General features: G+C 45.2%; 1 protein-coding gene across 7 annotated transcripts in view; it reads right to left on the bottom strand.

Annotated features, from left to right (window-relative positions):
• The window catches only part of meis2a (Meis homeobox 2a), an 82006-nt gene that overhangs the window by 11863 nt on the left and 53811 nt on the right, over nt 1–16332 (bottom strand). For all 7 annotated transcript variants that reach the window (XM_040137818.1, XM_040137819.1, XM_040137813.1 and 4 more), the window contains exon 9: nt 14994–15070. In XM_040137818.1, coding sequence (XP_039993752.1) covers nt 14994–15070 — 77 coding nt within the window. The remainder of the gene's footprint in view (nt 1–14993; nt 15071–16332) is intronic.

Raw genomic sequence — 16332 nt, 5'->3', positions numbered from 1 at the left:
CAAACTGAGCAATCGAGGGAAAAGGGCCTTGGTAAGAGAGGTGACCAAGAATCTGATGGTCAATCTGGCTGAGCTCCAGAGGTCCTTTGTGGAGATGGGAGAAAGAGCTTTTACGGCAGAGTGGCGAGACGGAAGCCTCTCCTCAGTCAAAGACATATGAAAGCCCACTAGGAGTTTGCAAAAAAGAACCTTAAGAACTCTCAGGCTGTGAGAAACAAGAGTCTCTGGTCTGATGAAACCAAGATTGAACTGTTTGGCTTCAATTCTAAGTGTCATGTATGGAAGAAACCAGACACCACTCATCACCTGATCCAATACCAACCCAACGGTGAAGCATGGTGGTGGCAGTGTCATGCTGTGGGGTGTTTATCAACAGCAGAGACACGGAGACGGGTCAGGGTTTAGGCAAAGCTGAACGGAGCAAAGTACAGAGATATCCTTAATGAAAACCTGGTCCAGAGTGTTCACAACCTCAGACTGGGCCAAAGGTTCAATTTCCAACAGGAAAATGACCCAAAGCACACAGCCAAGACAACAAAGGAGTGGCTTAGGGACAACTCTGTGAATGTCCTTGAGAAGCCCGGCCAGAGCCCTGACTTGAAGTCAAACATCCTTGGAGAGACCTGAAAATGACTGTCCACCAATGGTCCCCATCCAGCCTGAAAGAGCTAGAAAGGATCCGCAGAGAAGAATAGCGGAAAATCCCCAAATCCAGGTGTGCAAAGCTTGTTGTGTCACACCCAAGAAGACTTGAGGCTGTAATCGCTGCCAAAGGTGCTTCAACTAAGTACTGAGTAAAGGGTCTGAATACTTACAACAATGTGAAATTTCAGTTTTTCCTTTTTAAGAAATTTGCAAACATTTCAAATTCTGTTTTCACTTTCTCATTATGGGCTACTGAGTTTAGATTTAAGATGGAAAAAATTGATTTAAAATGATTTTAGCATAAGGCTGAAACATAATAAAAGTGAAGGGGTCTGAATACTTTCTGAATTCACTGTACATAATCCTAAAGCTGCATCATCATGAAACAAAGGGCCTCAGATGTTGACAAAATCTGTGGAAGTTTACTGGAGGTTTGAAGAAGATCAAACCACTCTGACTCAGTCCTTGTATTCTGTTTTTTTTTGTTTTTTTTTTCTTGCTCCCTCATCTCAATCTGTCATAAAGGACTTGTTTCTGGTTAACTGACTTGCAGCCACACCTGGTAACTCGCTCCTGTTGTCAGCATTCCTTCCCTGAGAAATTGTCATGCCAAACCACCCTACCCTGGAGCACAGCCAAGAGAGAGAGAGCCTCGCTGCTCGGTTGGCCAATTGCTGTGGAGATCGGAGGGAATCCAGCCAATCAGGAGTGGGGTCACTCGTTTGACGAGTTTGTGATGAAAGAAAGAAACCGAGCCAGAGCCAGAGTGAGACAGGACAGAGAAACAGAGAAATACTAAACATGTCTTCTCCAAGGATTGAGTGCCGGACTGCTCCAAATCACGCCTTGTAGAGCGTGCAAAAAGAGGAGGCGGCTTTGATATTGTGATACAGAAATCGTTGTCAGTTTACTGTCGTAATGGCTGACCTACACATGCCCATTTTGATAGCTAACATGCCAGGGACAGGGGGTAGTTTCCGTTTGTCAGTCAAATTCCTGGGCCCTGTCTGTCTTTACAGGAAGATCAGATGCAACACAATCTGCACAAGAACGTGCTGAACTCAATTCCTGATCACTGCTTGCAAACTTGACTGTTCTCTGGTTCCTATTAAAGCTCATTGCTTCCATACTTCCGCTTCAGACAGAAATAAAGAATCCAAACCCCCAGTGATTGAGTCACAACTCACTGGTATCAAAGGAGGAAGGCTTTAGTTTGATCCTCTCCCCCCAAAAAGGAAAGACAGACAGAAGAGAGTAAAAACACTCTATGTCCTTTGACCAGGAAGTGCATGCAAATTAACCCCATGAAGAGGGTGTGTTTAGTATAAGCAAACACTAATTATGGTCCGGTCAGACAGTGGGGCAGTCTGGGGCTACTGAACCTCCAACACTGATCTACTGTAGTGTCAACAGCACTGATTTAATCAGCTCACATGGTCCTAACAGGCCCCCTGTAACAGTTTATACATAGCTTGCCACCAGACTGAACCTACAGTATCTGTGGATTTATCATAAACTATCACAAAGGAGCTTTTCACAGGCTCTACTCTTCCAGGATAGAGATAAAGGACAAAGAGATAGGGTAGGAACGAGGAAGCTTCCTCAAGCTCATCCTATCAGAGACAGAGTTTCCCTTTTTCTATCCCTCCTTCCCTTCTTTAAGTTAAAACAGGAGTCAAGAGACATAAGCTGGGCGAACATTACCTCACCCCCGTGTTTGATTTAGTACAGATGTGAAGCGGAGCGAGGCAAGATCGTTTTTTAGGAACGTCAGAGAGGGCCCACGTTTAGGGCAGCCTCTGTGTTTACATAGTTTTACCTCTGTCTCTCTCTCCCTCGCTCCCTCTTTCTCTCATCCACAGTGCCTCCATACCCCCCTCCACACTCTTTTGTCTGCCTCTCAAAGGGGGACTGTTTCACCTCTCCTCCATGGACTTTCACTGACCTGTTTTTCTTTCCCTTTTTATTACTCCACTCATTGCCCTTTTGTGCCCCCCCCCCCATAGCCCTATATGAGTAACATTTGCATTGCTCTCTCAGTCTAGCTACAGAAGTCATTCCTCTCTGAAACCCGGGGAGTACGAGTCATTAAGACTTGAGTGGAAAATCAGACAAAGACTTATATATTTGTGTTGCAAACTGACACGATTTAACGAGCAGCTAATTAAAATAAATCAATAGCACTGCGGCATGCTTGCTCTGTCTGTCTCTCTTTTCTCGATCTGACTTTCTGTCAGCACCACAGAGGTGGAATACTGCAGTGTGGAGTGCAATGCTATTCTAATGATGTTTTTACCCTTAAAATTGGGCTTCATTTACTGGCCATGCATCATGGTGAACAAGTGAGAACTCCATGGCTCATCACAAAACATTAAATATCTTAAAGTCCTATACAATTTGAGGGATAAAAATAAAGTAATAATATCAGAAGTAACTCTATAAACTACAACAGCAAGACAAACAATAAAAGAAACAAACAGAGACATCTCTCCCTTTATTTACCCTCCCGTCTAACACCTTCTCCCCTCTTCCCCCTGTCCAGTGAGGGTATGTCACCCCTGGGCCTTGCAGTCCAGCAGCCTGACCCCTACATGGCGGGCTGTGCGGCCCCAGCTGCTGACTGTCCGTCAAACACCTCCAGAGCAGCGTTGGGCCAGGAAGACCACGCTTGTTGCCCCTTTGATCCAGCAAGCAGCAGCTGCTGCTCCACACAGCAGCACTTTGTTCCTCTGTCTCCTCACCACACTCTGTCCTACGGCACAAAAACACTGAATCCAGTGCAGAAGTGGCGGGAGAGAAATGAGAAGAAGAAGAGAGTGTGTGTGTGTGTGTGTGTGTGTGTTTGGGAAGGGGGAGCATTAAAAAAAACTTGCCAGTTTTTTCCTCCCTACAACATCAACAAGCTCTGACAACGGCAGTGGGGGTTTTTCTTGGCCCCAACACAGCTTTCAGGCATCTCCTCCTTAACGCTTCACCCTCCCTTCTCTTTTAAGAGATATGATAGTTATTGTTCAAATCAGCCACGGTGAATGGAATGGACCGAGGCCAAGCCTGCCCCAGGCGTCAACACACCTGTATGAAAGAGACCTTATTGTAGCAACCCAGCATGGCTAACCTGCCCTAGCTCTACCAGTTTTCTGATTTTAAGAGGGCTCGTGGAATCATCTCTTCATTCTCTTCCTCCCAGACAGTCCCCTAATATTTCCCTTCATTAACCTCCCTTTCCTCAGAGGCTGGCACCTCTGCCCCAACACTGTTATTTTTGAATATCACAACCAGACAGGGGGATTAAGGAAAGAGTTGATCCAAATCTCCCTTGTTAACAAGGCCCCCCTTCTCTTACTCTTGCACCCCCCCCCAACCACCCACTTAAGATAACAACTTATTAATGTGCATAGGTGCACAAAAGGTATTCCCCCTTCCTGCCCAGGAGCTGAGGGACCAACAGCTGTGTTCTCCGTTGTTTGGAGAGCGTCTGAAAACATCCAGCACATGTCAATATTAGCCTCCGTCAAAGGTTCCAGCACACAGCGCATGACAGAGGTCGTCAGCGCTGGAAGGTAACGCTCATTCCTCATAAACCAGGTTCTCACCTTTTGGGTGGGTGAGAGCTTCCTGCTTTCATGCAGGGCCAGCAAGAAATAGAACAGAGATATACTGGCAGGCTGGCGCGCACACACACACACACACACACACACACACACACACACACACACACACACACACACACACACACACACACACACACACACACACCCTCTCAAATAACACACAGAAGAGAGAGGGGGAAAATAGAATAAAATAAAAGAAAGAATGAATCCAGCACTATCATTATCCCGGCCTACCCATCAGCCCTCATGAGAGGAGTGGGTGTGCTCACAAGATCACCCCATTTCCTCAGTTGTGATGAGTGCCACCCCTGGTGCCCAGATTTCCCTTTTTCCCACGATGCCAGGCCTGTTGGGCTCTTTTGTATGTCTCTGCGCGGATGGCAGGTATAATCCTCGTTTCCATCCACTTCTCACTCCTATCATACAAATGTGTGACTTTTTTAGCCTCTCTGTCTCTCTCCTGCACTATCTTTCCATCTCTATTTCTTTCACCCTCTCTTTGTCTCTTGCTCTATCGTCTTCTGCTCCCTTTCATTCTCAACCCTTTTTTCCCTCTCTGCCTGGTAATCGAGTGAGAGATTCCGCGACTCTGTGACTCCCCCTTATTGTCAGATATCAAACAGGGCGGCTTTGTGGATTACCAGGGGAAGCTGATAATGACATGATAGAGGCGTGATATTTCAAACAAAATTGAGTGTCAATTGCCTGCATCGTCTAGGCAACACAAGTGTCTGCGTTGCAGCAGCCAGGCAGGAAATAAGGCCAATCTATTTCCTTTGCCTCATATCAAACGTCTCTCTTCTCCCTCCTTTCTAAGACTATAATGGGTTCAGCTCAAAGCGAACAAGAGGGGGCCTGTCAAGAGGGGTTTCAACGGTTACATCCTTATGCAACACACATACATAGTACATGTACACTTCTGAGCATGCATGTGCTGTACATGTACACACACACACTTGCAGACATGAACTTATGCTCCTGAATCTCAAATGCATTCACAGAAGTCAAAAAGCAGATCCAATGGGAGGTTGTAGAGGGAAGGTGCCCCCATTTTACCACCCTGCCCCCAAATATATATACATATGCACATGTACTCTCTGCTCTTGCCGCATAGTTTTTTTTCTGCTCACATTGCTGTACTATTAACCATGAGTTTGGGGCGGGGAACATACACAGCCGTTTGAGCAATTAAAAAGTGACACCTGAACCCGGTGGACAGACTGTCAAGAGAGACCCAACTGCCTGCGTTTAGGTGCGGCTCCACTTGGTTCTCCTGAAGAGCCACACTAGTACAGGACTCCACGTATGTGTGTCTGCGTGTGTGTATGTTTGGAAAGGGATTCTCTGTCCCTCTGGGATGTCATCATCATCTCATCGCTGTGTCTCTGGTGTGCGAGTGAGTGTTTCCACCAAGCACGTCTCCATGATGTGTCTGAGCAAGTGTGTTTGCATCTCAAGCATATTAGTGACCATGAGAGTCCTTGGTCAAATGCTGTGCGCTTGGCTCTCACTTCCCTATTGAATAATTAATCTGAGTTCCAATTGCACATAATTGCTTCGACAAATATTAGCGCGAACACACAGGGAAACAAACAAACACGTGCAGGCACGGTCAAAAGGAGAAGTTAGGGCTAAAAAGCCAAGCAGCAGGCTAGTGATATATATAGCTGTTGTTTGTGAAGGGGACTGCTGGCAGAAGCAGGAGTGACACTGTGGAGCAGACCACAGGGACCCTGATGTGACTGGTGGCCTGAAGCGAGCCCTCTGCCTCTCAGTTCAGCTCTACCACTGACTGTGTACAGCTTTGACTGGCCTCCTTCATACGTGACAGCCTGAAACAAATAAAACAATCTCTGTGTCTCACAAAAGCCAAATTCAATTCAGCCTACACTGCACAATATGGTCCCTGAAATTGAGTCGGTGAACTGTCATGAGTGATTCTTCTCATGAAGGGTCTAGCCTTTACCTCAAAATACAGATGACCCCATTCTCAAACTTTTTTATTTTTATAGGTTAAGATTTAAAAAATCCCCAACCAGAGATGACTTTTACATTAACATCTGTGATTATTTCAGAAAAAAGTATAACTTTTAATGAAATGGCAGAAATATATCTCTGGAGACTTGCTTTTTTCTTCACCTCCTGCTCTTGGAGAAAGCTGAAGAAAGTCCCCCATACAGTATAAGAAGAAGATGATAAAGCAGATATGTCTTCGGGGGGCTACAGGCAGACGCCCTCAACCCCCACCAGGGAAAAGGCATTCCCACTGCCCTCCTTCTGTACCACACATGCTCACAGAGACTCCCAATTGAAATATCATCATCAGTAATGGGAGGAATAAATATTCATAAGGCCGGGAAGAGAGAAATCCTAGATTAGGGTAATATACTCCTCATTGTTCTCCTCCTTCCTTTCTCCAGCTCTTCCTCTGTATCTCTGCATGCATGTAATAGTGTTGGCTAATAGTGGCTAATTCCTTCAGCTACCTCTGATAACTTCATCAAAGTGCATGCGTGTGTGTCTCTGTGTTCGTGGAGAGAACGTGGCAGCAAGCTGCACCGTTTATTTCTCACCTCTCCCAAATTGCAAATTACCGGGTTTAATATCTGCAAGATTTTGGGCAATGCTCCAATTAAGATTGGATTGTTTTTGTGGAGAGGTCCTGTGACTCCCTCCCTCCCCTTTTCTGCTTGGCAACAACTCTACTGATATCTCATCCATAACAGGCCTGAACTGGGACAGAGCATGGCTTAAACAAACAAAGGGCTATATTGATTTATAGGGTCTGCCATGATGGGCTTATTGGCCTGCACCTCAAAGCCACAGAGGGCACCAGGCCATGAATCACAGCTTCAGAAAATACACACAAACACACAACAGGTGAGAATAATACATTGGAGCATTGTTAAGGATGTGATTACAACTCTCCTCAGAAACACACACTTTCATTGTGTCTTAAAGGAGAGGGGTGGCGTGTGGGGGTTATTTTGAATGGGACAGGAGCATGCTTATTTACATGCTGTTACTGTATATCCAAAGACAGGGATAGAGGGAATGCAAAAATGTGAAAAAGAGGTGGTAAAGAAAAACAGAGCAAGAGAAAGAGTGAGAGAACAAGCATGCCTGGACAGAGAGAAAATACCTTGCAGAGGTTCACAGAGTTTAAAGAGCTCAGCCAAAGAAGGAGCTCCTGTCCTCTCTTGCTCCTACACACACACACACACACACACACACACACACACACACACACACACACACACACACACACACACACACACACACACACACACACACACACACACACACACACACACACACACCCTCCAGGCCATTCTGTTACACCTGGTCACCTTTATCCTTTATTCCTTTTAGTCCCCCACACTCTCACCCCTCCTTCCAAACACATACACCATGCACACAAACATATACATAACATTAAGCCGTCCAAAACACACCACCACCAAGACACACATAGCAGGACCCTGTGGCTAAGAGACAGCTCCTTTGGCTATCTCCCTTAGCAGATAAAACTAATTATTCCAAATCTACTCTGTCAGGTTGTCTGATCCTCTGGGGCCTCAGTTTAAATCTCTCTCTCTCTTTCTCCCTCCCTCTCGCTCTCTCTCAGTCTCACTGCATCTCTCTCTAGGTCATAAGCCACAAAAAGACCAAGAATTTGTGCCAACTGACCTCCAGAGTAAAAACATAAACAGAGCGCATAGCCATAAAAATACATATAGCACCAGAGCAGCTGAAGCACATGGCTTTCTCTGTGAAAACAGACTATTCCAAACAACTACTAGACCTGAAGTTAGATTTTTCTTTAAATGCATGACCACAACACTAATCAAATACACTAAAAAAAAGTAGTGATCAAACCTGGTACTCAAAACAGCTTTGAAAAATCACTAAAAATGCATGACATCATCTAGCGTAAAATCCAAAGGACTTATGCACCTATTCAGATGCCTAGTCCCTCTGTTGGCACTTGCCATTGGCACCCATGTTAGGCTTTAGAGCTAAATAGCAGGCCAATATCCCAGGCTTTCCAGCTGCATGCCCTGAAAGCCCATGGAGAAACCATTCGTCCCAATGAGCTCTAAAGGCAAATGGAAGCTCATAAACAGAGACTTGACTGTATAGACTCTGCATTTTATCTTTCGGCAGTTTCCCCTTTTATGAGCCAGGGACCCCTGTAACGGAGGGGGGGGGGGGGTTGAGCGAGGTGGGAGGATGGCAGGGAGAGAGTAAGGATGACAGTAAGGATGCTAAGAAAGAAGACGATGGCAGAAAGAGCAGAAGAATTAGAATAAGGTACAGGTTGGGAGAATGGGACGGAGGAGAACTGGGGTCACAAATCTTGCTGCTATTCTAGAACGTGACATCTTCACTCGTTTGCGGCTGCTCATTAACAAACAATACTGCTGTGAAATTGGTTTAATGACAAAGTAATAAAATTGCTATTCTGCTCACAGATGGCCTCAGGCACAGGGAGATTCTGGCAGGCTTACTGTGGCTGCCCATATGCATTAAGCTGCTTGTTCATGAAAACAGCATCCTACACTTTATTTCTCACTATCACCGTTTTTTTTCTTTTTAAGTTCTTTCTCTACCTGCAAATGAAATAAATTAACCTACTTTCCTCCCCTCTATTCTCCTTGAATTCTCCCTCTCCCACATTCTCACCCTCCTGCTCTCCCTCTGAGTCTCTCTCCTCTCTCTGGTGTATTCTCTTTCTCGTTCTCTCTCTATATCTCTCTCCAGTTCTCACTCCTAGTACAGAAATTACCGTCTTAAAATAAAAAAGGAGGCTCGCCCACGCAAACGCAGCTCGAATTCATTTCAAACGCAGAGCCCTTGTTATTAAACGACCCACCAATAAAACCAAGCCGTTGAGGAATAAAAGAGCCAAAAGGAGCAGAGAAGTACAAAGACCTCCCTCCTCCCATCTCTCTCCATCTCTCTAATGCCTTCTCTGTAATGCCTCTTTCAGCTCTTTGCCTCTCTATCTTGCCTCGTCTGGCTTCATTCTCCTTACATGTTGTCTTTGCTGGGAGAATTCCACAGCCTTGGAGAGTCTTGAACTTGTAATAGGAAAACAAGTAAAAAAAGCATTCATTTTTGGGCATGATCACCTGGCAGTGCCAGTTTTATTAAAGCACCACCTGTTTTTCATAACTCTAGACTCACACAGAGGTGGGCACCGGGCTGCTCAATGGCCACGGTGGATGTCGATGCCACACTATGACCCAATGTGCCCCCAGTGCCCGATAAAGTAGGAGTGGGCCCTGTTAATCACACTGAGCGTTTCCACAGGGCTGATGTACTCACACGCAGCACATATACTCTGAGTGCCCACATAAACATAGTGTCATACATTAGCATCAACTGTTTAAGACTCCCATGGCTTATCCTATGAGTATAGCATGTGTCTGGATTGCACCGCGAACATATTTTTGGATCTGTAACAACTGCTAAACAAAATGAAATCCAATATGAAACCTACTACAACAGGGAGCCTTTTACTCTGCCAATAATGAAAATATGTTTTTCCAAATGTGTTTCTCCCTCCAAAACAGATAAAATGGGATTATTATTACGGCATCAAGAAAGCAGCCAGATCAAATGAACTTAGCGGGCAGGGGGTGTTGGTAGGGGGGGCTGGCACTTGGGATCTGACAACAGAGTCAATTCTGCTAATTAACTGCCAATTAGCAGTCCCTAAATGAGAGGGATCATGATGCCTGTGTTGGCAGCGCCCCGATAGTCTCTCTCTCTCAGTCAGATGCACATATACACTCATGCTCGCACACCCTGACTCACCAGAGAGACACACACACACACAAACACGCACAGCCGCAACCTCTCCACACTCCAGCTGTATATTTAGAAAGCCAGGGGCATAAGATGGCCACTGCTGGGAGTCCCTGGTTGCAGCCAAAAAAAGGCCTGACATTTCCATCTGGGTCAAAGTTAGACAGATAACCAGCAACTTCAGTCAACTAGCCCACCAATGTCGAAGAGCGGAAGAGACATAGAAGTAAGCAACAGGCAGTGATATAGAGGAGAGTCAAGAGAGGGAAAAAGGACCTCAAAAGCCTCTGTGTGACATTCATAATACTTAAATACTTAAAAAGAATGTGGGAAAAACAGAGGCAGCTGGGCCAGTTTCATAGCTTTATGTTACATTTGGAAAATATTAGTTATTATTTTGCATTTCATAATGGGCTCGCCCGCCAAACCAGAGGATCATAAAAAATCATAAAAGCCAGTGTTTTTAAGTGTCTCACTGGACTGAGAAAGAGGGGTGGAAAATGCTTTGCTAAGTGGAGGAACAAATTTGGCTTTGGTTTTTCTCTTTTTTGTTCTCAGACACTACATACGAATGTGCTTTACCATTATTTCGTTTTTGCATGTGAACCTGCTGTACGGCTTCTATGTACCTCCGTTGGGCGATTGAAACACTGAGAAGTCGCGAGGGATCCATGGTGGGAGTGAGAGAGGAGAGAAGAGGATATGAATGGGAACGGGGAACATGCTGTGAAGAGAGCTACAGAGCAGTCAGTCTAGCTAAACTCAGTTTATCTGCATGCTGTCCTACAGCAGGATGCAATCTGGGAGGAGAATGTGGATTCTACATAGAAAGGCAAAAGTTGTAAAGGATGTGAGGGTAATGATCGATGGCTTTTAAAGTTAGTTAAAAGTCTTTTGTGGTATCCGTAGTACTGTATTATCTGTTTGACCTCTCTTTGTAGCTCAGATGTTATCTTTTTTTCTTCCACACCTTTCTAATTCAACTATGTAATGGCCACAGAAATCTTTTTGGGACACCTTGGCATTAACACAAGCGGTCCATTCAATTGTTTGCATATACCGTTGTTTTTGTGATCCTGAATTATGAGCTTCTTATGAACGTCTAGTGTTGATACGTCTCTAAATAATAGGATTAAATATCTAAAACCAAAATGTAAATGTAAATGTATATGGTGTGATATGAGGACTGTCTATTACTAGTGGAGTCTGTCCTCCTGGTGAGAGGGTTTTTTCAAAAAGAGAGATAAAACAAACACAATCAATGCACCATGCCCTGCCCTGCATGGATTGAGCATATTTCATCTCCTCAGTGGGTACAGGCCGCTTGGCGCCGTTGTCTGGCGGATATCCTTCCCTTATCATGTGACCTGTGATCCGACAAGGGGCAAAGGTTGGCTGTGATCCGCCCCTGTGTCTTAATAACTCACTCATTGTATTCCTTTCTGCCGCTAATTAGAGCCTCTCCTCTGTTTGAGTGTGTGTGTGTATTTGTCTGTGCATGTATTCCTCCCTGGGCTGTAGAGAGGAGGCAGAGAAGTAAAAATAGAGTGTGGCTTAGTGCCCTCTTTATTGTTATTAGTGCTCCAGTGGCACAGCAGTCAGTCATCAGAGATGCCAAGAACTGACATATTTGCTCTCCGACTTGCTCTCACTCTCTCCTCTCTCTCTCTCTCTGCCATGGAAATGACCAACTGGCTGCCTGTGAGATGAGGGAATAATGAGGGGACGATTTCCTTCCTTTTTTTAGATGCTGTTTCTCTCAGTCATCTGTCATCGGCGTCATCTCTGAGGCCCATGTAATAACCCTGCGTGCATATGGTTATATACGTGTATGTGCGTGCATTGCTGCAGTGGTAAATAACGGCAGGATAGTTGGCGTGTGTGTGTTTATGGCAGTGAGTGAGTGCATATCGTGCTGGGTCTGACGCTGAGACATGAAATGATTCGGTCAGGCCCCATTTAGCCCAGACTGATAGCAGGACACCAAAAGCTGCTGAGGCAGGCAAATACACCGCTAGGTACTGTAAACTGTAAACGCTTTTCCAGCGTATAGACACCTGAGTCTGCCGTTTCACCTACTTCACTATCCAACGGGGCCGTGTGTGACATGGCCCTCACCTTTTCTTGCAATCTTTACAAATGAAATTACATGTCAGACCACTCCCCTATTTGGTTAACTTGACGCCAGGTGTCTCAAATGTAAGCAGAGCAAACACACTACCTAATGGTCAACTAATGGTGTCCTGACACACTGTACACACAACATCTCTGTACATACAGAGAGCATAGTGTCCCATTAGTAATAATGTGCATAGCCTGCACATACACACAGGCTTACTGTACGCACACAGAGCATACTATTAACAGGATAATCAAGTCCTTCTCCTCATCTGCTCAACACCAGCGCAGTGAGATTGTGGACTTTAACCTTTTCCTTTGTTCCTTATTAACATCAGACAGCTAATGGGATATGGGCTATAAAAAAGTGAGACTGCTAGTTAATGATATAGACTAGATATAGGACCAGATGGAGTGTCTCCTGTTGTACAGAGACAAAACGTTTCAAAGCAGATGGAAGTGGTCTACTTTAGGTTTTGTTTTCTGTGTGTACAGGTGAACTGCAGGTACACGTAAAGGGAGGTGTCAGTTGGAGGGTATGGTTTGGGGAGTTGTGATGGGGCAAGAGGGGAGAGAGCGAGATGCACTGTCTATTGACTATCACACAGAGCACCCTTGTGCCCTCGCTGGGCTGCGATTGTGCCGGCGGACAAAGCCCTGATTCAGCACATCCTTTCCCCGAGGGAGAGCTCTGGAAACCGAAGACGGCGGCCATCCCCTCCCTTTCCCCCCTCTCATCCTCTGCTTCTGCCTCTCCCTCCCTCTGTCTCTATCTTTCTCTCCCTCTCGTTGGCCAGTAACGTGGCAGCAGCCATGCATCAAAGAGAACTACAGAACAATGCAAGGGGCCAGCCAGGAATTTGAAGAGCTTTTTTTTTTTTTTAAAACAGGAATTTCATATGGCAGAGTTCTGTCATATGGTGGGTGGACCATCTCAGCAGTCACAGGAACAAGGAACCAAAGAGAAAAATAAAGAGACATTTAATTGTAAATGTTTAAGAACTACAGGGGGGAAAGAAAACTTCAGCATTCTCTAATTCCCATCAGTACCTCACCGTAAAATAGCCAGTAATGTGGCAGCATCCGCCAGGCGTGGTGACAACACATAGAATGTACCACAATCTCTAATGACTTTATTTGTGAAAATTGATTCCTGGTGTGTTTTTTGTTAACGCAGCTGGTGTAACATTAATAACAAGGCTCCGTGACCACCTATGTGTATGTGCCTGCGTGTGTGCAAACAGGGTTCATGAGGATGTTACCCAGTGCAAGATTCTTTCAGACCTCTTTATAAATGGATCTGAGGCATTTCAGTGCCGGGCTTGGATTTCATGGCCTCTGGGAAGGCAGGGAATCTTCCTATATCTATCTCTGTCTATGTCTATGTCTCTGTCTATTTCTTTCTCTCTCTCCACCCAGGTTAGCAGACTATTTCTGCATTAATCACCATGACACAGGCAAGGCAACTCAATTTTCTGCTCCTGTAGGTAAGGTGCATCGTGTCCCGAAACGGTGGCACGAGGCATGAAACAGGCAAGCGGGGGCTAATCTTTGGTTACCGGTGTAATTGAAATGCTATCCACACTGTAGGGTGCATTAAAGTCTGATAACAGCGGTTCCTGTGGCCAATTTAAGTAGCTTGACTTCCCTTGGCTAGAAGGGAATAAAGCAAAGGGTGAGAGAGAGAGAGAGGGGGACAGAGAGAGAGAGAGAGAGACAGACAGTGAGTATGTCAGGATGGGGGGGGGGGGGGGGGGCTGATAGATAAGGCCGACAAACCAGGCTAATTCTCCAGGCATGTTTCTCATTGTGATCCAGGAAAAATGAGAAAAAAAATGAATCACGGAACCAAAAAATCAATTGACCCTCGGGTGGCTTGTCAGGCTGTGAGTCTGATAAACCTAAAAGCTTCGTTAATGTCGGCCTGCCTGTACCCAACAGATAGAGCACTTTGTAAATGAACCCGCTTTGATAAATATATTAAGGAAAGCTGTGAATAAAAGGCACAGACTTGTCATTTGTAAATAGAACCCCCGCTACATGGAATTAGAATGATAAAATGGGGTTCCATATAATTAAGTTTGTGTAAGACCTGAAATCCGTGCAAATACCTTCCCGGAATTTTGAAAGGAAGCTGTCAGTTCAATTAATCTGAACATCACCCTGAGAATGTACTGAACAAAATTAAGCTGCAGATAAAACCTGGGCTAGTATTTTGATAAGTAATTCCTGTATCATTTCTTTGCTTCTGTGATCATTTTATTTAATCCACCACCCCCAGTTATGTGCTAAGCCATCTACAAAGGCCCTGCTGGCCAGGCCACCAAAACCTTAATCCACCATATAGCTTGTGTAAAACGGGGAGGGGGTGGAAGGCAGTTTTGCCTTTTGTGGGGGCACCAGTGGCAGCGCTAGGTATGGTTTTGGATGAAGGGCTAGGGTGGGTGGGGGGGGCTGTAGGGGTAGCTTATGATCTCTGCCTTTCTCCCTTAAATATATCCCACTGAATACATGTGTATCAAACCACAAAGACCACTGACTTAGCCACGGAACACTTTGCCGATAACACCGGAACATCCTGGTAGCTTAAATGTAATAATGTCACAAAGGTTGTCTGTGTGTACGTCTTCGTGTGCACCTCTGTGTGTGTCTGTATGCAATGGGGAGGGCTGTGCATAAATGGTTTTCACACTTTAGGAGTATTAGCTGTCTTGGCTGGTGGGGAGAGGGAGGCGAAGGCTTTTGAAAATGAAAGGTAGAGCGATGCTGGTGGTGGAGATAGGACAAGCGGAAATCTTGACTCACCAGTTGTTTACTTGTAAGATGGTGAGGCCTGTGTCTTGGGCTAGCTGCTTCTTCTGCTCTTCAGAAGGGTATGGGTGCTGCAGGAGCAAACAGACAGAGGAACACACACACATGAGCCTCTGACATACAGATTAATGTAAATAATCACACATGTAAGCACTCATTAAGAGAAGCACTGGAAAGGGAACACATGCTCCGAGTCAAGTTCCTAGCTGTTGCCTATTACTGTCTGTATTCAATATGTTCCCGTGTTTGTTGTATTGTGTAACTCAAGACTGCACCTTCTCGTGACCTCCACCCAACCCGGCCCCTCCTTTGCACGGTATAGACATTCACAGCATACACGTGTTGACTCACACATCAACACACACACACACACACACAAACACACACACACACAATTCTGAGCAAAACCTTTCAGAGCTGGCCAAACAAGTTTATCAAAACTGTCAACTGTGATAACCCCCTTCCCTATCCCCACCCCGCCTACACACAAACACAACATACTGTATAGCGTACAAACCGAACACATGAAGCTCACACGGAAAAAATATACGCACACACACGCACACACACACACTCACACTCACACTCACACTCACACTCACAAACACAGACAAACAAGACTTTGCAGCAGGCCTAACACAGCTACTGTGGTGTCTGAGAATCCTTTTATAATACTAGGCAACGGAATGAGTGGGTGCAGATTTGCAGTGAATACATTTATCTTTCCTTGAATGTCTGGCATGTATCCTGGTGGTGGCTCTTTCATAGAGAGCAGCTGAATACAGACTAATACTAAAAGAACAGACTGCTGTAAAATCTCCTCCAAAGCCTCGCCAAGATTTTTACCTGAAAATGTAATTCTGTGACCGGGGCTGCAATGATACTATTTGTGTCAGGTCCAATCTAGAGAACACGGGCTGATATAAATGGCAGACCTTGGGCTGCCTTGCTCCCCCTGGGCCTGCTATGAAGCATGACAAAACAACAATGATCGCTGGTGACAGATGTCTTTAAGGGCCAGATTAGGAGTCGGGGCGCACGCAAACAAAACAAATGAGACACTATGTGTTTCATTCAGACGCTGTAGACAGAGAGCATGCATGCACACACAGCTACACTTATACACAAGTATGTGCAAGCAGAAATGCACACAGACACATACAAATATTCATATATATGACACCTGCAAATCACCACACAAAAATTCCTTTTAAAAGACGACACTTGAATCCTCCTATTTTCAGGTGGTTTCAAGCTCCATTAACGCACATTCTTCCCCTTCAAAGAAAATACCTTTAGCCTCAAGACTTATTCCCTCCTTTTCACCTCCTTT

The sequence above is a fragment of the Xiphias gladius genome, chromosome 10 (genome assembly GCF_016859285.1).
Source record: "Xiphias gladius isolate SHS-SW01 ecotype Sanya breed wild chromosome 10, ASM1685928v1, whole genome shotgun sequence".
In the NCBI taxonomy this organism is placed as follows: Eukaryota; Metazoa; Chordata; class Actinopteri; order Istiophoriformes; family Xiphiidae; genus Xiphias; species Xiphias gladius.
The sequence above is the reverse complement of the archived record's forward strand: the minus strand, read 5'-3'. Positions and strand labels throughout refer to the sequence as shown.